Source organism: Hyalella azteca, unplaced genomic scaffold, assembly GCF_000764305.2.
Source record: "Hyalella azteca isolate HAZT.00-mixed unplaced genomic scaffold, Hazt_2.0.2 contig17222, whole genome shotgun sequence".
Taxonomy (NCBI): Eukaryota; Metazoa; Arthropoda; class Malacostraca; order Amphipoda; family Hyalellidae; genus Hyalella; species Hyalella azteca.
This window is the reverse complement of record NW_025947014.1, coordinates 124,002-147,505: the sequence shown is the minus strand read 5'-3', so window position 1 is coordinate 147,505 and position 23,504 is coordinate 124,002. Positions and strand designations below refer to the sequence as shown.

At 39.5% G+C, this 23,504-nt stretch overlaps 1 protein-coding gene across 1 annotated transcript; it reads left to right on the top strand.

Moving 5' to 3' along the window:
* The first annotated feature begins 17,756 nt into the window (after positions 1-17,756).
* On the top strand, positions 17,757-22,869 carry LOC108681786 (phenoloxidase-activating factor 1-like). Its single transcript, XM_018170860.2, has 7 exons — positions 17,757-17,823; positions 19,846-19,994; positions 20,419-20,638; positions 21,429-21,540; positions 21,751-21,935; positions 22,181-22,383; positions 22,595-22,869. The coding sequence occupies exons 1-7, from the start codon at positions 17,757-17,759 to the stop codon at positions 22,796-22,798; spliced, it is 1,140 nt and encodes a 379-aa protein (XP_018026349.2). The 3' UTR covers positions 22,799-22,869.
* Positions 22,870-23,504: the final 635 nt, after the last annotated feature.

The window sequence follows — 23,504 nt, the reverse complement described above, 5'->3', positions numbered from 1 at the left end:
TTCAACACGTCATCATCGACAGCAAGCAAATTTATTAACCATCATCACAACGAATACATGCATCGAGTACCTGTAAAAATCATCACTTAAATATGCTTAGCGTGGAACACTTCCTTATATAATTTGGTACACGACTGCATTTGTCATGGGCCTATTACATTAGTATATCGTGTACATTCTATATCTCTGTTGCAACAGTTTTGAACTTTGAGATTGATATTCCAAATAAAACCTGCCTACGTAAAATACCTTCTTTTCCCTACTTGAGAGCGCATTGGCAGTAATTTGTTGCATATTGTTGAACAAGAGGTTTCGAATTTTCAAATTTCATATTGGCCAATATAGATAACTTTTGACGTCAAAGAGAGGAAAATTCCATGATATAATACAATTTTTACACGGACTGGTAAAATTCTGAGAAGCACAAATGCTTGCCGACTTTATATTCCATTATAATAATCTTGACATGACCGTAAACCATAGAGATTGCCTGCACTGTGATTGCAAAGCGTTTTGAAAGTAACTCTTTCTGTAGGAGGTTCTTATCACCATCAGTTATGTGCTGTGGACCAACGCCCAGGCTATTGGCAACTGCTCTCCAGGCTGCAGTAGGCAATTCATATCGAATTTTATTGGTGTTCGTGATCATTTTTACTCCATAGTTCATGTATTAAAATTATTCCATAATAACACACAATCATGGTTCTTGCATCACAGTACGTTCACGAATTGTCGATAGCAGCCAAAATTATAGTGATACTCTCGTACGGTGACCAGCAACAATCGCATTTTGTAGGTAAGCAAAATTGAGACCGTGTCCTAGCGGTCGTAGCACTTGGACGCGATCGGTTTGTTGCTTTGATATCTGCAAATCAATTTTGAATTTAAGTTAGTTTCTCCATGAAAAAAAGTTTTTTAAGATGACCGAAATTTTTCTGAACAAAAAAAAACGAAAATCTCGTAGGAGATACTCTTTCATTTGTTGCTGCTGTAGGTAGCGGTGAGCAAATCATGCAAATGAAGTTGTTATAATCTTATAATATAAAGTCTCTGTGAAATTTCGTTTTCTATAAGTCCTGAATATTTTCTTAGTGAAAATTAGAGGTACTACCTGAGTAATTGCAACATAGAAATGGAAACTCGCAATATTTTCGATTAAAAATGACATATTACATTTGAAGTTTGATTTATCATCCAAAATACTGGTTTTTACTTCTATTCTTTGAATAAACATCAAATATTGGTTTTAGATTTTATCATCGTGCTTTGTTCGCACCACAATCCCTACACTCGTGGCTATCAATCCTACACGAGTGGAGTTATACCAAGTCTTGGACAATTTTACGGCCGGTCCCTAAAACTTTCTCCGGTCTCCACAATTTTATCGCCGGTCTCCAAAAAATATCTCCCAAACTAACGAACGCAGCTCGATGTAGCTTTGAACACGTTTTTATCAGAACCTATCGGTGATGTTTCGCTCGTGAAAATTTTTATTCTATTACTCCTTTGTTCGCGAGATATACGGCAAAATATTACATCCACTGTTGAACTATGAATAAACATTTATATGAATAACTCGAACTTTTTTCAGACAATTCCAGTGTAAATTTCTCTGTTTTGCTTTGGCTTCACCGTTGAGAGGTTAGGAATGGGTGTGTTATAGACTGTTAGTTATGTGTGTTTGCCTAGTCCCGAGTTGCGATGACTTTATGATGAGTTCGGGACTTCCTAGTCCCCGGTCACGCTGATGCGCCGCCTTCGTCGTCCTCCGATTCGTCGCTAGGCAGGTCACCCCGCCCTCGGGTCCCAGATGTAACGTTGCACGTGTTATAGTTCCTCAAAAGTTGTTTTGTTGTTAAACAGGCCTTGCATGACCGAGACTTCCACACTGCCCGGAGGCCGAGATCCATATAATTATTATGTTTAAATAAAATCAAGTATAACCTGGGAGCTGTGACTTCTGTCGATCTCACTCATATCTATACAAGTAAATGTCGTAAGCAAAGCAACGAAGGTAGGCTACAACAACATTAAAATGTTAAATGCTCTTTGTTGCATTGATTACGACTGACAGCCGTCACAGCTCCCAGCTCTCTAATTTAAATATAATAATCATATCGGCGTACACAGCCGACTCACCGGATATATACAATAAGTATACAGCTGACTCTCCACATATATGCAGTAAGTATACAGCCGACTCTCCACATATTTACAATAAGTATACAGCTGACTCTACACATATATACAATAAGTATACAGCCGACTCTCCGGAAATGAGAAAATTTCTCGAGTCCAGCACACTACAGATGAAAATTTTCAGAATTGCCACTTCTCCGGACCCGTCTGCGGACTCGAACGCACAACCTAACTTTTCGCTCAACCTAACCACTCATAACTCCTGCAATACTGAACGGATCTGCCCGAAATTTGTAATATAAGTAGTAATTATAAATGCGCTGCGGTAGAAATCACTATAGATTTTTACATTGATAAGTTTTCAATTAAAACGAAAAAAAAATCATTTTTGAAGCTACCTAAGCACTCATAACTCCTGCAATACTGAACGGATCATTTCGAAATTTCGATTAAAAGTAGTTATTATTAATGCTCTGTGATATGTAGAATGCCTCCATGGTTAAGATTAATATATATAAGATTATATAATCATAATAAGATTAAGATTAATATATATATAAGATTCCAGGTAATTTGTTCGAACAAAGCCTGGATTGCCAAGTCTTCATTATTTTACTACATAGACAATGCAGATAATTACTGTGACTCTGAGAAAATTTAGCAAGCACATCACATTTTATGCAGGGTGAGCAACTTGGATATCATCGTGAATTATATTATCATAATTCATTATAGGTTTTCACGGGATTTTAATGCATTGACTTCTATGACTATTTTTATTCGTCATAATCGTGAGACCGCTACGAACCTACCCTATTACATGATCTACCACCCACTTTACCCCACACCTATCTCTCCATAGACAAGTGCTAGGAGCATCAAAAGTTAATTTTTTTTTAACATTTACCACTATCATACAAGCGACGCAGCTGCGTGCAGAACGATCCGCCATGACTGAGCACGCGCGTTTTTGAGCTATGACTAAGCTATTCCACAACAGCGGCCAAACCTCAGCCGCCATTGTCGACTGTAGGTATAATCATTAACCTTCTTCATAACGAGCACATTCATCATGTATGTGTGTGTTTCGGTGCAGGAAATAATTAATTTTAATATGTAATAATTTCATGTTTTCATGAAAATAATTTTATTTTCATGATATATGCAACCATCAGTCAGATGTGCTGCGATGCCAGCAAGTCAATGGCAAAATTATTCATAAATTTACTCAGAGAAATACAGTTAGTTTCAGCTTATGGTGACCTGGAATAATGTATTCATTTTTCCATCATTGTTATCTTCGAATTGTCAGAGTGATAAAAAGTAATAGTTATGTCTCTTTATTATTCGAATGGCTGAGTAATCATGAATTCAATGAGGAATATTTGCCTCTATAATTATTTGTATTGTTTAAACTTCGGTTTTAAATCTACGAGTAATCTAAATTTCATCTATAGATCGAAATAATGAGAATAAAATAGTGTCATGCATGGCAACAGTATTTTCAAATTAGTTACCCCAACAACACAGTCGCTAAGCGCTGCGTACTATGTGATCAGTAGTGAACTTCTTCAAAATTGAGTATAATGATGTAAAAAGTTTTCTCTCTTATGATGTACGCATGATCTGCTGAAGTTTCTTCATCTGCGCTGCTGATGTATCAATTCCGATCACGAAGAATGCATTCTGCGTAGGATTGTCTTGGTATAGTATAGTGTTTTCTTCATTGACGAATAGGCCTGTCGCCGATTCTTGTACTTTTCTTGACAATTTTCGATTTGTGAATCTCTGGATAACCGAGACCTTCCAATTCGTTGGTGATGTTCATCTTGACTTTCGGTGCGAGACAGCTAAAGAGCTGAAGCGCTTGTAAATGTGTGGCCCCTAAAATAACTTATTGAACGCACTTTCCAGGCATTATTAAGCAGCGCATAAATAGAACTAATTTCAGGTGATTAGCTTCGTACGAACCCATCATCGAATGATTGGTCGAAGCTTCAAAAATAGAGACGTTTTTTAAGGAAGCTGTGGAAGCGCTGAGACATAGCGGAATAGATGTAACTTAGCCAAGACTGAGCACGCAAATGACGACTTGAATGTTTTATATTGCTAGCAATCTCCAGCACGCCATCATCGACAGCAAGCAAATTTATTAACCATCATCACAACGAATACATGCATCTAATATATGTAAGAATCATCGCTTAAATATGCTTAGCGTGGAACAGTTGTTTTCTTTAATTTGGTGCACGACTGCATTTGCCATGGGCCTATTTCTTCAGTGCCGACACTTCTATTCTATTCTATACATGCGGCTATCTGTCTGATGTGCTGCGATGCCAGCAAGCAAATGGTGGAATTATTTACAAATATTATACGAGAGGAATATTATATTATAAAATATTATAGGAAGTTTCAGCTCGCGGTGAGCTGGAATACGGTATTAATTTTCCCAAAATCAACATCTTTGACTCGTCAGAGGAACAGAACGATAATAATGTCACACGATTGCTTGAGTAGCTAATAGCTAATTAACTAGATATTTGAAGGCAAATAATATGCATCCACAGTTTTTTGTGATATATGTAAATTTAAATTAATATTTAATCAAAATTTCAAAGTCATCCAAGCGATAGTGTGAGCGTTTGGGGCCTGGTATGAAGCTTGGCTGTTTACATGAGTTATCCCAACAAGTTAGCAACGTTCTGCGTGCTTTGTAATCAGTGGCGATGGCTCAATAAGTCTACGGACCACATAATATGACTTTTCAACATAAGATAAAATAACAGTTATGTCGGCGTTGAAAAGTAGACCTGATATGGCCTGTCGCCGATTCATGAACTTTTCGTGAATTGTTCACAGATCTAAAATCGTGTTATCTTTTCAGGACTAACGATAGCTTGAAATAGCTACTAGACTTCCACCGGGTTCTATATAGTGCTATAGGCTGAGGCATTTCAAGTCTGAACATATATTTCTCCATAGCTTTATCTAGTCTGTTCTTGAACGCGTTCATACTCGGGGCGCCAACGATGTAATCCGGGAGGCTGTTCCACATTTCGGTGATTTCACATAACATGACATGACATGTAGCAGCAGCTTTTTCTCTTCCTTCCACGTATAAATTAAAAATTAACAACTAGAATCAGAACTGAACCCTTACCCAAAAAGCGAGATTATCTTTCTCTCTTAATTTATTATCCGGTTGAATGTAATTTGATGAAGAATGGAAGATAAAGATAACAATATGAAAAATAGGCTCATATAAGAAGAGGTACAGGATTATTCGCTGGTAGGATGGGATAAATGAATAAACTATGAGCCAACCAGATACAAAAATGGGTTCTAGCAGACATTATTCATCAAAAATCTTCAAGTCAATATGTAAAATAAAATGCTAGTACAGATAGAAATAGCAATAGCGGTCTCAGCGTTCATTAGACGGTTAGACCTGTTGCTGATTCTTAACATTATTGAATTTTGGTAGAATTGGAAATCAAAAAACAAAGAAAGCGTTGAAACTTTTATTGTGGTTCCGCAAAGAGAATTGGTTCGCAGAACGAAGCCAGAAGGAAACGAGAAGCGCGCAGCGCGACGAGGAACTCGTGCACTGTAGAATACGTACGCACATATAAGTACAAGTTCGAACGTTAACAGTGTAGAACACAATATTTAATTTCAGTTGAATGAGTCACTGTTTCAGGTGAATTTGTCTCTCTCTCCAATTCTCACCATATATTGCCGGTGGCAACAGAACGTATAAGCAAGAAGAAGTTCAGTTCAAAAATCAGAAACGGCAGAGTTGAAGACCAAGTAGAGGCGGTTGGTCACCCCCTCCCCCACTGAAAGTGGGTCACCTCTTCACTCTCTTTGATTGCATCACCCCCTCCCCCACTGAAAGTGGGTCACCTCTTCACTCTCTTCGATTGCATCACCCCCTCCCCCACTGAAAGTGGGTCTGAAAGCTCACCTCCGTGGCAATTTTTTGCGTAAGGAATCATGGTCATAGCAAATAGAAATAGTACATATTACTTCTAATAGCAAACATTTATAAAATAATAATATAATATTTTTTATTGCCTTATTGGCCAATATTTCTATCGATCAATAGGAGTGCAAATCTTCCATTTCGCCATTCATGTTGTCATTTGTATGATTTATTTAGTAGTAGTTTCCCTACTTCGCAATATGAAGATAAAATAAAGAAGTCTGTGTCAAATTTTGTTTTCTATCAGTCCGGAATATTTTTTAGTGAAAATTGAAGGTACCACTAAAGTACTTGCGAATTCGATATGGAAACTCCGATATTTTCTAGTATAAATGATATATTACCTCTGAAGTTTGATCTTCCATCCGAAATGTTGGTTTTTGTTTCTATTCCTCAAATAAATATAATAAATTTTTGAAATAATTTTATTCAAAATATTGATTTTAGTTTTTATCATCGCACTCTGCTCGCGCCTACAATCCACTACACTCGTGAGTCGTGGCTATCAATCCTACACGAGTGGAGTTATACCAAGTCTTGGACAATTTTACGGCCGGTCTCCAAAACATTCTCCGGTCTCCACAATTTTACAGCCGGTCTCCAAAATTTTCTCCGGTCTCCACAATTTTACCGCCAGTCTCCAAAAAATATCTCGCAAACTGGACAAAACTTTGAGGAACGAGTTGATAAAATGAATGTAAAGGCAGGCAAAACAAGAATGGATTAGAGCCTAATGAAATATTTGCTTTATTTGAAAAGTTTCAAGATGGTATAAATGGCCATCACAAGAGATAGTTTGGTGCTGCCTAATTTCGGTAGCGGCTCCTCTTCAATAAGCGTGAAGAGGCAAATGAGCGGCAACTCGCTCCCGCGTCTGCCCAACCTGAAATTTCTGAAGAAAAGGAAACTGTGGAAGGCACAAAGTTCAGCTCTGAGAGTAGACTAAAAAATGCTCGATGCAATAATAGGTCATTAATGACAAAAGTTTGTAATCGTAGCAAAAATATGTCGAGCTGGTGCAACTTGTTGCCGCACGTCTCGAGTAAGATGCAATCTTGATTATTGGAGAATCAAGAATGAAATCATAAAAATACCAATAAATATTTAAGTATGCATAATTACGGGCTTTATTATTTATTCGGGTTATAAGTGAAAAGGAACAGGATTTAACACCTCATCATCGCCTGCTCCGTGCCTACGAAGATAGGATGACGTACCTGAAGTGCAAAAAAATCCTTCAGTGAATCGCTGGTGAAGAGCTGGTACTTGGAGCTGGTCCACGCCCGCGCAGAGGTAAGTTGCCGGAGCTAAGGTAGTGGTCGCGCGCAGAGGTAAGTTGCCGGGGCCAAGGTAGTGGTCGCGCGCAGAGGTAAGTTGCCGGGGCCAAGGTAGCGATCGCGCGCAGAGGTAAGTTGCCGGGGCCAAGGTAGTGGTCGCGCGCAGAGGTAAGTTGCCGGGGCCAAGGTAGTGGTCGCGCGCAGAGGTAAGTTGCCGGGGCCAAGGTAGTGGTCGCGCGCAGAGGTAAGTTGCCGGGGCCAAGGTAGTGGTCGCGCGCAGAGGTAAGTTGCCGGGGCCAAGGTAGTGATCGCGCGCAGAGGTAAGTTGCCGGGGCCAAGGTAGTGNGAACTGGCGAAGATTCTTCAGAGAAAAGTGAAGTAAAGTTATATGGGCGAGATGTTAGTTTCACGTTGAATGTGCACACTAAAACTACTTCCAACGTCACTTAAATCATTTGAGGCACAGAGCAGGTGAGGATGAAAACTTTATGCCTTGAAATTTAGCAGAAATTAAATTAATGAAAACTAAATCATTGTTTTTTTTTGTTCACAAACTAATAAACGGAGCTCGATGAAACTTTGTACACGTATTTAATAGGACCTAACGGTGATGTTTAGCTCTTGAAAATATTTCTCGATTACTCCTTTGTTTGTGAGTTATACGGCAAAATGTTACATCTACTGCTGAACGTATGAAGAAACATTTTAATGACTAATTCGAACTTTTTGCAGATATTTCAAGTTAAAATTTCTGTGTTTTACTTTGGCTTCACAATCTAAACTTCACCGTTGAGAGGCTTGGAATGGGTGTGTTATAGACTGTTAGTTATGTGTGTTTGCCTAGTCCCGAGTTGCGATGACTTTATGATGATGAGTTCGGGACTTCCTAGTCCCCGGTCACGCTGATGCGCCGCCTTCGTCGTCCTCCGAGTCGTCGCTAGGCAGGTCACCCCACCCTCGGGTCCCGGATGTAACGTTGGACGTGTTATAGTTCCTCAAATGTTATTTTTGTTGTTAAACAGGCCTTGCATGACCGAGCAAGCACGTCACATTTTATGCACGGTGAGCAACTTGGATATATCTGTTAATTATCATTATACAATATGATTAGATTTCAAGTGTCTTATATTCATTAGACTCTAGACTAGTTTTATTCGTCATATTTCCTAGTAAAGTATTACACCTTCCCAGATGAAAGTACTTTCACCTACTACGCTCCGCACTTGTCTTTTCACAGACAAGTGCTAAGAGCATCAAAAATAATTAAAGCAAAAAAAATTCCCTCACACTACCTACCGAAACAGCTGCGTGTAGACCGATCCGCCATGACTGAGCACGCGCGTTTTTGAGCTATGACTAAACTATTCCACAACAGCAGCCAAACTTGAACCGCCATTGTTGACTGTAGGTTTATTCATTAACTTTTATCACAACGAGCACATACATCATGTATGTCTGTGTTTCAGTGCAGAAAATTGCTGAACACGAAACAATTTCTTCTCTGTAATATGTAATAATTTTCTTGTCACAACCGCGTGATATATGCAACCATCAGTCGGATGTGCTGCCATGCCGGCAGGCTAATGGCGGAATTATTCATAAATTTACCCAGAGAAAATACAGTAGGTTTTAGCTTATGGTGACCTGGAATAAGGTAATTATTTTGCCATCATTGATATCTTCGAGTTGTCAGAGCGACTGAAAAATAATAATTATGTCTCTCTTGTTCGAATGGCAGAGTAATCATGAATTCAAATACGAATATTTGCCTCTATAATTATTTGTATTGTCTAAACNTCGTGAATTATTCACAGATCTAAAATCGTGTTATCTTTTCAGGACTAACGATAGTTTGAAATAGCTACTAGACTTCCACCGGGTTCGATATAGTGCTATAGGCATTTCAAGTCTGAACATATATTTCTCCATAGCTTTATCTAGTCTGGTCTTGAACGCGTTCATACTCGGGGCGCCAACGATTTATCAGGGAGGCTGTTCCACAAGTCAGAGATTCCACATAACATGACTTTTCAACATGTAGCAGCAGCTTTTCGTCTTCCTTCCATGTATAAACTAAAAATTAACAACTAGAATCAAAACTGAACCCTTACCCAAAAAGCGAGATTATCTTTCTCTCTTAATTTATTATCCGGTTGAATGTAATTTGATGAAGAATGGAAGATAAAGATAACAATATGAAAAATCGACACATATTAGAATAGGTGAAGGATTATTCGCTGGTAGGATGGGATAAATGGACAAACTATGAGCCAACCAGATACAAAAATGGGTTCCAGTAGACATTATTCATAAAAAATCTTCAAGTTAATATATAAAATAAAATGCTAGGACTGATAGAAAAAGCAATAGCGGTTTCAGCGTTCATTAGACCGTTAGACCTGTTGCCGTTTCTTAACATCGCAAAACAATCACTGCAGCTTGTTGCGGGTATCGATCACGTAACTCACTGCTCTAATCCTGGTACTCTGAACTGTAACCACTGGGCCACCCTGCCCTTAAACTTGTCAAACGTTACTACGAGAACTTAGATGCAGGATCTATGAAGAATAACGCCGTGTGTTTGCCGAAACTTGAAAAAGACAAAAATTTAATAGAGAGTTCGAAGACGTGCAACAAGGATAATTCCAGGCTTGATGTGCAAGTCTTATGAAGAAAGATTAAAGATTATGAAGCTTCCAATTATCAGTTATCGACGTCCGCGTGGGGACCTCATTGAAGTACGTATACAAGTACACTCATGGTTTATACAAGGTCCCCGAAGGATTACTAGAATTTGAAACAAGATCAAACACCAGGGGCCACGGCTATAAACTATTGAAACAAGATCCAACACCAGGGGCCACGGCTATAAACTATTGAAACAAGATTTCTATTTAAACTATTTTCACTTGAATTATCTGCAAAAAGGTCGAATATTCATATAAATGCTTATTCATACGTTCAAGAGTGGATGGAACATTTTGCCGTATAACTCGCGAAAAAAAGGAGTAATCGAGAAAAAATTTTCATGAGCTAAACATCACCGTTAGGTCCTAATGAATAGGGTAACATGGGGCAGCGAGCCCACTAGCTGCGGGTCATGGGCCCATAGCGGGTTTCTCGCTAAGTATGGCAGATATTGGTCCGTGTTCTCTACCGCCGGTCGACAGTTTCATAGGGATGCAGTGTGCGTGTTTATGTTGCGCTGTGAAGTTATGCTGGTAAGTTACATGAGGATATCCATTTTAGCCCCAACAAAAGTTTTTTATTGCTTCTAACAAAGTTTTTTCTGTGCTCTGTATTTGAAGCTATTAAAAGTGCTGTAAATTATGTTATGAAAATACTGTTTATTTGGATAATTTTGAGTTTTAGTTTAGACTATTAGCTTCTAAAATGAAATGTTGGCACGAGGTAACTTGAAATGGTACCTAGTGTGGCAAGAGTCCAGAGTGTCCACGGGGCAAAGCGCCCATGGTGGGCTCATTACTCCCTCTGACGAGTGCTGCATTTTACATCATTGCATTTGTCTCAATGAGCTCCACAAAACTATGACAAGGTTTTTTAATTACAAATTGTATGTTGAAGTGTAAGACTTTGTAATTTGCTTCTTTTGTAATCAGCTTCTGGTCTTTAAATATTTATTAATCCTTATCTTTCTTTTACAGTTACAACATGGTGCGTAACTATAAAAGGAAGACCACTATAAGCAACCATTCAGGAAGTGAACTCCAGAATGAATTGCAGGAAATAAAGAGTGGCAAATCGCTAACGGCCACAAGTGTCAAGTTCACGGGAGAAATGGATTCAATGCATGGCGTGCTCAAAATATGGGCTCATCAAGAGTGTACAGAAGGTAGTCGGTTGCATATTTGTCACAACTGTGATAGCGCATAGGATAAATTATGAAAAATACACATTTTTTCACTAGCAACTGGATGAACTGTATGCTTTTCGCAGGATTAGTTGTATTCGATACTCGAAGGTTTTTCTGGACACTTTTAATATTTTTTCTAGTCAAGTAATTCTTTTCAAGCCAAGAATGTATATTCTTATGTCAAGGAAATATTTTCTTCCGGTATGTGATAGATTTTTCCAAACGGAGAATATATTTTTCTAAAGTTAAGGATATATTTCTTCAAGATGTTAATAAATAAATGAATGAAATATTTTTTATTGCCTTTTTCATATTGTTGAATTGTTCTGAATGTGGTTTTCTTATCTTCGAAAAAAAAGAGATTGCAATGGGTAAAGGGCCCAGTGGGTTGGCGCCTTGCCCCATGCACATGAGCCCATTGCCCCAGGGGTGGGACAATGGGCCCATTTTGACACTTTTTAGAAAATAACTTCTCACTATAAATTGAATTAATCTATAGGCGCCTAATTCACATCGTACATTCCTCATGAGTATAGTAACTTTGAACAAAACCGAGAACCGCCTCGTATAAATTAAAATTTCATTAAAAATATAATTTGAAAAAAGGGAGGGCGCGCTGCCCCATGTTGCTCTACGTGTTCAAGGTTACATTGAGCTGCGTTTATTAGTTTGTGTGTGTAAACTAGTTTCTCTATTCTTGGTTTGTATGAATGTTGTGTGAATTTCGCTCTGTTCGTTTACTCTATTAAATTAATTTATTTAATCTGTTGGGTAGTTGGACTTAGTGTAAGGCTAACAATTAAATTAATTAGATTTCAAACATTCATGTTGTAAATTTATTTATTGCTTGTTATAAATCGAATCAATCCATTAATTTTTTTGTATTCTTTGCTCTTAAGAAGTGCGTCACTGTATTACGTTACCTGCAAAGATCGTTCGTTATTCGAACTTAAACCTTAAGTATTTATCTCACATTTTCAAAGCATCAAATCTTCAACTGTTCTTCCTATTTCCAACTTCCTAACTCTTAAACTGATTTCCATTATTTTCCCACAATTATTTTTCCTCCATAAAGTGATCACCACACCGGCCATTTAAACCTCAGGTTCGTAGTGTTTTTAGTGCAAAAGTGATATTTTGATCACTTATTTTAACCGTAATTTGTTTACCCGGGCATTTTTGCAATATTTATAATTTAAATTTATTTTTTCTACTGTATACATTATTCCAATCCTGAGACTGGCCGGGCTTATATACTTTATTTCCACTGCACGCACCCATTAATCCTAATAGCGGTTTCAGCGTTTAGTAGGCCGTAGGCCTGTCGCCGATTCTTAACATCGCAGAACATTCACAGCATTTTGAGGTCTCGAACTCGCAACTCACTGCTACAATTCTGCTGTGCTTAACCGCCCGGGCCTCCTCGCCGATACTGACCAGAAACTGGCGCACAGAGCTGCGGTTCGAACCCGCACCTATCTGCGCCAATCTTGGTACTCTGTACTGTAACCACTGGGCCACCCTGCATACCACTGGGCCACCCATTGGTCACATGTTCTTTCAACTCGACACCTTCAACTTCTTGTTTATCGTATTCTGAGTTTTGAGATTCGGCTCTTAACCACCGAACTTTGTCCGCATTACAAGGAAGAAAATTCTCTTAAAATCTAACTCAAAACTTTGTTGAGTAAATTAAAATAGAAGTTTCCTTAATTATTTCTTTAATTCAACACCGTCGATTGTGTGGAAACCCCACAAACTCGCTCTGACGGTTTTCAACCCCTGCTCTGCGGTTTAGTCACTGTAGGGTTTTATAGCTTCGTATTCGGGGCAGTTTCTTTATTTTCAACGCAGTTTGAAATCCATTTAGAAAGCTGCTTCCTGGTTTAACTTAATTTTAACTTAATTAATAACGCGCGGCAGTTCCGAATATAGAGGTCACCTTAGTATAGAGAATGACCACCTTGACCAGTCATGTTAATAATGTTATGGTTTTTGGTTTAGAGCTTAACAGTTAAAGTTAGAAAGGTTTAAGGTTTCAAGTCAAATAGGCAATTTGAGGTGCTGGCCGAAGTGTCAAAAAAAAAAAAAAGAAGTGAAAACGTGTGCACCCCAAAATTGAAAAGTATAACTAAGCAAGAGTTGTGCACAACAGATAAACACCTCGTATTTATTGATTTAAGGAAACTAAGGTATAACAAAGTAACTTGAGGAACTGGATACGACCGCGCTGGTAGAGTGACTGAGCACGTTCTGCATCTTCGCAGTAACCTTTCCTGAAGCCCGGATCAGAAATTTTCCGAACATCCTGGTTAATTGCTTAACATAGCTCAGTCTCTTATCTACTTCAAAACACGAGCTATTTTCAATATAATAGTATAAAATTGAGTCAGAATTACCTGCACTTTATTCATATCGTAATCGAATGAGCTGCAATTTTTGAAGCAGAAAATGGAAGGCATATACAGGATGTTATTTTTCACATTTAACGATAACGTTTCCAAAGTACTTTACAAGTAAATTTGTGATAATAATAAAATTAAATTTTTGAATGAAAATCAATTTCCAAGGCCTTTACTTTATGATACTAAATATATAACTGTTTACATGCATATATGTAACTGTTAAAACAAGTTATTTAAAATTGAAATGGTTCAGTGACTTTTGGCCCACCCTCTATAATGAACTATTAATAAAANCTTAACTATGGCGTATGGAGTTGTAAGGAGGCACCTACCTGCTAGTAATATAAGACTATCGTCTTAACTATGGCGTATGGAGTTGTAAGGAGGCACCTACCTGCTAGTAATATAAGACTATCGTCTTAACTATGGCGTATGGAGTTGTAAGGAGGCACCTACCTGCTAGTAATATAAGACTATCGTCTTAACTATGGCGTATGGAGTTGTAAGGAGGCACCTACCTGCTAGTAATATAAGACTATCGTCTTAACTATGGCGTATGGAGTTGTAAGGAGGCACCTACCTGCTAGTAATATAAGACTATCGTCTTAACTATGGCGTATGGAGTTGTAAGGAGGCACCTACCTGCTAGTAATATAAGACTATCGTCTTAACTATGGCGTATGGAGTTGTAAGGAGGCACCTACCTGCTAGTAATATAAGACTATCGTCTTAACTATGGCGTATGGAGTTGTAAGGAGGCACCTACCTGCTAGTAATATAAGACTATCGTCTTAACTATGGCGTATGGAGTTGTAAGGAGGCACCTACCTGCTAGTAATATGAGACTATCGTCTTAACTATGGCGTATGGAGTCGCAAGGAGGGCACTTAACTGCTAGTAATAAGGCTATCGTCCTTACTATGGCGTATGGAGTTGTAAGGAGGCTCATAACTGCTAGTAATAAGACCATCGTCTTGACTATGGCGTACTTGTGATCGTCACTTTTGTTGTGATGGTCTCAACATAGCACATTAACTCTGCACCTTTATTTAATGTTTACCCGTTAAGCTGGAAAATTTGTATGCCCTTCAAACCACACGAAGAATAACTGAAATTCCGCTTTATAATTTTTTCATACCGTTGTGCTTGCGTTTAAATTCATGTAAAATTGTTCAAGCGTCTTAGTTCAATAACTGGAACGGTCTGGCAGTGATCAGGCTTATCAAAAAAATCAAATTTGAGCGCGAGCCAAGCTGAATGTGTAATCTTATCAATTTTTCTTGTAGGTATTGTGTAAACTACTGAATGGTTTCCCCAGTAAATGATCAAACTTTGAATTAATGTGTGTAATAATATATGGATTTGGTGGCAATAAGCGCATGTAAGGCCCCTTGTAAGGTAGTAAAGGTAACTCCAGGGGCCTTGCACCTTACTCCAGGGGTAAGGTGCAAAATGTATGTCTATTTAATGCTTTTACATCACTTATAGGGTATTTGGAATGACGTAATTCAATGTAATGCACCATGTTCAACCAATGAGGTCCCAAAGTTTTGTGTGTAATCGAAGCATCAACGTCAATTATTGTATGCTTGAACATTTATTGTAAGTCGCACTTGAATGAGCTCAATAAGAGGCAGCGTTTGCGTCTAAATTTGTATTGCACGATAACTGCCATCCGACAGGAAAGAGCAGCATTATATAGCATTACTTATGAACTACATTTATAACTCCATTGAGGCATGCAAATAGGAATGAAAACTAGTATTGAGCGGCTATTAAGTGCAGTATTTCTGCAAGAGGCTATCAAAATACCGTCCAAAAATATGGTTCTGCACTCGTATGGAATGTTGCGTTATGAGTAAATGCAAATCCGAAATATTCCGCATGCACCTGATGCTAAACGCGCGGAGTGCGCACTTATAATTGGCGATGCCCGGAGCTGGTTTCAACTCAACGTGCTGTTCTAGTCTTCATCCTGATTATTCATGACTAACGGCATTTCTTTCCATTAATTTTATGTATAGTGGATAATTGTACATGGTGCATAATTGAACATAGTACGTAATTGGACATAGTGCATAATTAGACATGGTGCATAAATGACATGGTACTTAATTGGACATAGCACATAATTGGACACAGTGCATAATTGAACATAGCGCATAATTGGACATAGAACGTAATTTAGAATAGAACATATTACATGATATGACATATTACATGATATGACATAGTACATAACTGGACATAGTACATAATTGGTCATATAGCATAATTAGACATAGTACATAATTGGACATAGCTAATTTCTCTTTCGCATTAAAATTTATAGAGCATAAACCCTAGAGTTTAAAGGCAGCGCTGCGTTTCCGGTTCAGATAAACACGCGTGCGGTCGCCAGAGCCACACGTTTGGATGCCCATTTTTTTCCGTCAGACACACGTCACGGTCTTCGTTACGTGTTCGTTTAGAATCGATGAACTGATGCAGGAGTTCCTGCAAATCTTTCCGTTTTGTCTCGTCCCAGTCTGCACTTTAAAACTCCTCGCATATGGTGCGCAGGCTCATTATTCAACTCTCTGGTGCTGTGAACGCTTCTTTCGTCTCTATAGGTCGCTGTCGTAGTTCAGAGTTGGCGCTTGTGTGGAACCATGCAATTATACCGCCTCGCTCAAAAGTTCACTTTTGCGTGTAGCAAAGTTCTCAAGGAGGCAGTTATAATCCGTTGTCATTCAAGTTACTTCAAATTCTCTTTGATAATTACTACTAATACTTACTACTACTACGTACTGGAGCTACTTGCTAATACTTACTTCTCTACTTACTACTTCTTACTTCTACTAGCTTTGGATACTTACCACTATCACTCCAGACTAGCACTTTGTACCACACTTGAATTTTTCCTTTTTTTCAGTTTTTGGTAATTGAATTTTTCTTCATCTTTTTCTTATCAGTCGCATTCATGATCATTCAATTAGTCTAAGTTCTCAGTCAATATTAAATAGCAACTTAGTTATGTTGGAGGTCATTGATAGAGCAATATTCAAACGATCGAGTCACACCTCACCACTTTGTACCAAACTTGAATTTTTTCCTTTTTTTCAGTTGTTGGTAAATAAAATTTTTCTTCATCTTTTTCTTATCAGTCGCATTCCTGATCATTCAATTAGTCTAAGTTCTCAGTCAATATTAAATAGCAACTTAGTTATGTTGGAGTTCATTGATACAGCAATATTCAAACGAGTCACACCTCAGAACTTAGCTCCTGACCACGAACTTAGCTCGTCATTTGACCTTACCCACTTTAATTCTTCCTTTGAAATGTTGATCCATATAACTGGATGATTTGATGATTGAATGTTGATATTTATCTAATTTTTATTCACAACATTTTCCCGCTTTCGACGTTATTAGAGACAAATTAGTTAATATATTCATATACAAGAAATCCTTAATCAAGACTCTTATAACACAACATCAATTGTGTTATTCAAGTTGTTTCCGGTTCCAGTATTCGTCGCTTTAAACTCTCCGATGACAAAATTTATCTATTCTATTGTTTCTCAAATGCCATATCACAAATTATACTTGAGTATCTTTCCGTCCCGAGCTACTAAGCTCGATCTAGAATCCGTGTTGAGGAGCCTGAGGCCCATCATGGCTGGGTTTTTCTTTATTTTTACGATGATCATAGCGAGAATCAGGGGTTCAAAAAATTAGATATCGACACACTGAATAGTGTATCGATATAATACACTACACTTAGATATCGATCCTTCGAAAGGACTTCGTAATTAGATAGCGATACACTGAATATCTAAGAGAGTGTAACCGCATCCGGACTTATCCGAAATAATAGACTTGGATCATCAAAATAGCTATAAACGATATAGGCAATCGTTTTCTTCCAATGAATTAAGGCCATTGAATTTTTGGAGCAAAGACTAAATATTCATCGTTTTTGTTTACATTCATTAACTTCATTTTTACTTATACTCGCAGAGCTTGACTACTTGTTTAACTCAGTTTACGTTGACACAACAGGATTTAAATACTTGATTCTTCATTCAGAAATGAATTCTACCGCAACTAACGCAGCTATGGCCACCCTGTTGCTGCTGACAGCGTCACGCATTGGCGGTGAGTCAGGCCATGTCCTCATATTACCTCTCAGTGTCCTCATATTCCTCACATTGTTCACATATTCCCTCACATTGTTCTCATATTCGTTCACATTGTCCTCGTTCTTCCCTCGTATTTTCCTCGTTCTCCCCTCACATTTTCTTCGTACTCCCCTCACATTATTCTCTATAATTATCCACACATTCTCTCACAATGTCCTAATATAAATCTCACAATGCCCTCATGTTAATATCACACTGTCCTCACCGCAGCGAGCAATCNCATCGCCATTCCATCAACACAAATAAGAAGCAAGTTCATCGCACTCACATCAACACAAATAAGAAGTATATTCGTCGCACTCACATCAACACAAATAAGAAGCAAGTTCATCGCACTCACATCAACACAAATAAGAAGCATGTTCGTCGCACTCATATCAATATAAATAAACAGTCAACCTCACATCAACAATGGTTAAGTTTTAGCTGTTTAGACAAGTGCTTGGATGAAGGTGGGAGGGGTCAGAAGAAGGGGTCAGGCGTGCTTTAAAGGAGGTGTCGTCCTCCGTATCCGAGTCGTCGATAGGCAGGTCACCCCGCCCTTGGGTCCCGGATGTAACGTTGGACGTGTTCCGTCTATTTGCCTTCCTTTGGGCCAGCTGATGCAAGATGCTGTTGTTTGTCACTCGCTGAGGGTAGTTTCCCATTACTGTACTATAAGGGATCTTCTTCAGAAGCTTATCCAGTTGAGTCTTGAAAGTCACAAAGGTATACTCCCTTCCACTCAGCACCTTTGGTAAGGCGTTAAACCGCCTTGGTCCTACTACGGAGAGTGATCTCTCATGAAGAATCTGTACCTTGACCATGGCACGGTTATTGAATGGTGAATCTTGCACAGTCTCCCCCTACCTTCGTTGTAACACGTCACAATTTTTGGGGTCTCACATTCAAAGTTGGGAGCCAGTCCAGTTATCATCTTCCAAGTGTACAGTATAATATACCCCTCTCTTCTCCTCTCCAGTGAGTACAGTTTCGGGTGTTTCAGTCTTTAATTCCCAGTAGCTCAGGTCCAGCTCCTTCATGCCGCTGATCCTGTAAGTGAATGTACGTCCGCTGCACTGCCTTCAGTTTCGGCACCACACCCTCCTTGAGCGGCGCCCAATGCAAGAGCAGTAAGCAAGAGTGGGGAGCACTAGGGCTCTGAAGAGTGTAATCATTGGCGCTGCTTCTCTTGTTCGAAATATTCGCCGGATTTACCCCATCCTTTGTCTCCCTCGCGCAACTATTCCCTCGATGTGGTCATCGAACGTGGCTTCAGTGCACATCAACACTCCGAGATCTCGAACAAGTTGCTTCTCTTCAATTTCTGTGCCATCCGATGCCAAGTAGCGATGTGTCATCTTATCTCATCTTTGTGCAAACTCTGTACCTAATTACTTCGAACTTGGTGTGGTGCCGTTGAATTACATATTATTCACTAGGGCCCAATCATAGATTGTAGGCAAGTAATCCTGTAACGGCGTAACCTCTCGCAGGCTAGGTCGTCTGTGATCTTCATCAGCACTCTTGTATAGTCCGCAAATGATGATGTAGATGCGTGGGGAAGTTCTAAGTCAATATCGGCAATGTGGACGAGAAAGAGGATTGGTTCAAGCACCGAGCCTTGTGGCAACACTCTGTTCAGCCTCGCTTTTCTCGATTTCGAGTTTCCAATTGCGATAGCTTGTACTCTATTTGTAGAGAAGTTGTGGATCTACCCTAACAGGTTTCCTACTACTCCCAACAGTCTCAGCTTTCTGAAGAGCACCTCATGGTCAACTTTGTCAAAGGCTTTAGGAGCTTGTACTCTATTTGTAGAGAAGTTGTGGATCTACCCTAACAGGTTTCCCACTACCCCCAACAGTCTTAGCTTGCTGAAGTGCACCTCATGGTCAACTTTGTCAAAGGCTTTAAGAAACGTACTGGAATTTTACCAGTTTTCCTATGCATTATAATAATCGCACCTTAAAATTCAATACTCACTGGAACACTTGTACAGGTGTGCGGACGCAGGCGAAGTGCCCCGCCGAGTCGTGCGTGCCGCTGCGCGAGTGTCCGGCGCTTGCGTGCCCCCTGCACGCCAGGGCGCCTCACAGTCGAGCGAACGCGGAACGCGCGATCTGCGGCTCCGTGGGCGCCTACTTGAAGGTAATGACCGTTCCCTTGGAGGAAGGTCACACTTAGCTCAGATTTATTCATATTCATTTATTCGTTCTTATATATTGAATTATTTATTTTTGAATTCTATTCAAATTCAGTATTTCCGCAAATAGGGCTAAAAATATTTTATGGATAACATTAAATTCAAATTCAATCGATCATAGCTGTTATTATTAGGATTAATGCATAATAAACAAATTACAAAGTAATAGAAATATATAATATGTAATACGCCAATATGAAGTATAAAAAATTTATATTGGAGTGCGAATTATCGTATTTTTAAACTCAATTTGACTAATTCATAATAATAGAACGTACACTCTCGTATCTTTCTCAAATCTTATTGTACGTTTAATCGATTTGCGCGCGAGCTACTTGAAAGAACTAAACTACTTCTGTTCGTTGCAAGGTCTGCTGCCCGACTAACGAGGCAACGTATCAAGACAACAACGACAACACGATAATGGGCAGGATTAGGTCCCTGGCTGAGATATGCGAGAAGCGAAGTATGCCAATGTCATCCTTGCTGCCGGAGACGTGCGGGCAACACACGGGTGTGCCACGCATTGTAGGAGGCAGGGAGGCGAGCTTGGGGCAGTACCCATGGATGGTGGCACTGCATTATAAACGTGCGTATGAGCAATGATACATGCTGTTATGTGACTAGTAGCAGTGCTGCTGGCTGCACTGCATTATAAGCGTGAGTATGAGCAATGATACATGCTGTCATGTGACTATAGTAGCCGTGCTACTGGCTGCACTGCATTATAGGCGTGAGACTGTATGTGACTAGTAGCAGTGCTGCTGGCTGCACTGCATTATAAGCGTGAGTCTGTTGATGCATGATGATGAGTGGCTATAGTAGCAGTGCCTGAACGAACGTTGAATATAAACTTTTTGATATGCATTGAAATTCCCCACATGACTCAGTCACTGTTCGAAAGAAATTAGAGTGTGCATTTTTGATAAAACGCGTGGTAATTTAGCATTGAAGTCTTCGAATTGGAAGAATACCGTGGGTGGCAACGATCACACGAGCCAAGTTTAAAGCATTATGCTTGTTACAGCAGCAAAAAATGTAAACTCTCGAAAAATCATAGTTTATTTTTCAATTCAGTCCAATCCAAGGAAAAAATAATGGCCAATGACGGTTACATAATTGATATGAATACCAATAATACATTTTTTGTAAATAATTTTGCCTCATTGAATAACTGCCAATAATCAAAACACAAATAATTTACTGCCATATATGTATTTTACTCACTGTACAGGATTTCACAAGGAAAAAAAAATGACCTCAAGTTTTTAACACATCCCTCGATAGAAGCTCATAGCTTGGAAATAATAAACCGAAATTTGAGACCAGTAGCAAAACATCTGACGGTCACTCACTATCTTTGCTACCCTCACTTGCAGATACGAAAAATGGGGAGCGGAGAGTTCTGTGCGGAGGATCGCTGATCAGTGGACGCTATGTACTGACTGCTGCGCACTGCGTCGCGTCAAGCTACTTAAAAAAGTGGATAATGTAAGCAATATAGTACGCTGATGCTGCAAGACGCTTGCTCACATCCATTTTGTGCAGTAACTGCAATAGTAAACACAAAGTACTTAATATCTTTCGCAACCTTGCATTATGCGTGCTCTGCGCCACAACAAGCGCACCTCACAGGATTAGCTGGCAAAACAATGTCATCTAATTTTTTGAAACGCCTATCCGTTTGATTCGCCCTCGCAGGACGCATGTGGTTCTCGGGGACTGGAGGCTGAGCACAGACCCCGACTGCTCGGACAACGTCTGTGCTCCTGAGCGCATTTCTGTCTTAGTTGAAGAAGTGGTCGTGCATCCGGGGTTTAACACACCCACGGTGCTGAACAACGATATCGCTCTAATCAGACTGAGGAGCGAGGTCAATTTCAATCGTGAGTGTCTTCGTAATTCTTTATCATGTATACAATAGATAAATGGAACTTGTGAAGCCTGTCGATTTACTGACGGAATTTTCATTTCTGAAGCCAGAAAAAATTTTCAATACCTAGCGAAAGTTAAAGGCATGAATAGGCTTGCGGATTCAGCATATTTATTTTCAATGAGACAAAATAAATGAGAAAGTCCCAGACAAACAAAGCCTATTTTCTATTGGGGAATAATGAAATCTTTCTCATAGAATATATTCAACCAATCTGCCTGCCGCCAACGAACTTTGGGCGCTCAGAAGTCTCGGTGAACCAAACCGTGCTTGCGGTTGGCTGGGGCCACACCAGAACTGGTGACGGTAGCGACGTGCTGCGAGTTGCTCTCCTCAACATCGCAAACCCGTTCGTCTGCAAACGAGTTTTTCCTTCAAATTTTCATCTTAACGGAGTGCAGGTGAGTGTAATGACGCAATATTATTCCATTACATGCACATCAACATGCTGTCTTAATCACAAGCAATAACCTGTATTATATGACTTCGGTGAAGCGCCAAAACTAACATGAATAGTTGTTTGATTCCGTTTAAGTACATTAAAGGAGGTAGAACATCATATCTTGCTACAAAAGTCATGGAGATGCCTTGACAAGTTTAAATGTCATTCAGATGTGCATCGGTGGAGGGCCGGATGACACGTGTTCTGGCGACTCCGGAGGCCCAGTGATGAATCTGAACAAAGAGCAGCGTTACTATGTGCTGGCCGTCACTTCTTTCGGAACGCAGGAGGGCTGCGGTATATCTGGACGACCTGCCGTGTACACCTCAGTTGCTCATTTCAATGACTGGATCCGCCAGTCAATGAAGTACTGAGACATTGCAGTAATTGCGTTTGTTAAACACTTACTTCTGTAATATTTACTTTTGTATTACAGTAATTACTTCTGAAATACACTCTCAGCACTTCATCTGTTGAATCTTAGGAAACTTACAGCAACAATCCTTACCGTAAACTTCTAAATGCTTGACAAACCGAAGGGACGGCCACTCAATTTTTTCTCAATCAACTCCCCTAGCGAAATTTTGAGGGTGGAGAGCTTCTGTGTTGAAGACGCCATTAGCTCGCCCAGTGCGTAAATTAGCGGCTCTGTAATTAAGTCCACTTTACGCTCTGGTTGTACGAGCGAAATAAGTGTCCGATTAGAATCCGGTCATAGACCGAGCGAGCTTGCGGCGTTCGTCGGGCGCGCGCATTTGACACTTGACAGCTTCGGCATAGACACGGCCGAATCTGAAAAGTGTGTTAAAAAATGCCCCCTCCTTCCCCCAATTGGGGGGGGGGGAGGGAGTGGCATTTGAATTGCTGTACGCTACACATCTATGTACATAAAAATGTATTAACGCGGCACAATGTAGCAAATTGCCTAGCAACACGAATTCGAACAGGGAATAATATCAGTAATTGCATCTTTCAACCCCAACTTTCTGCCTTACCCACAACCAGCATTCTCTAACTTTCACTGGGACTCAACAATCAACATTATCCAATATTCAACACCGCTCAATATCCTCTTCCGCT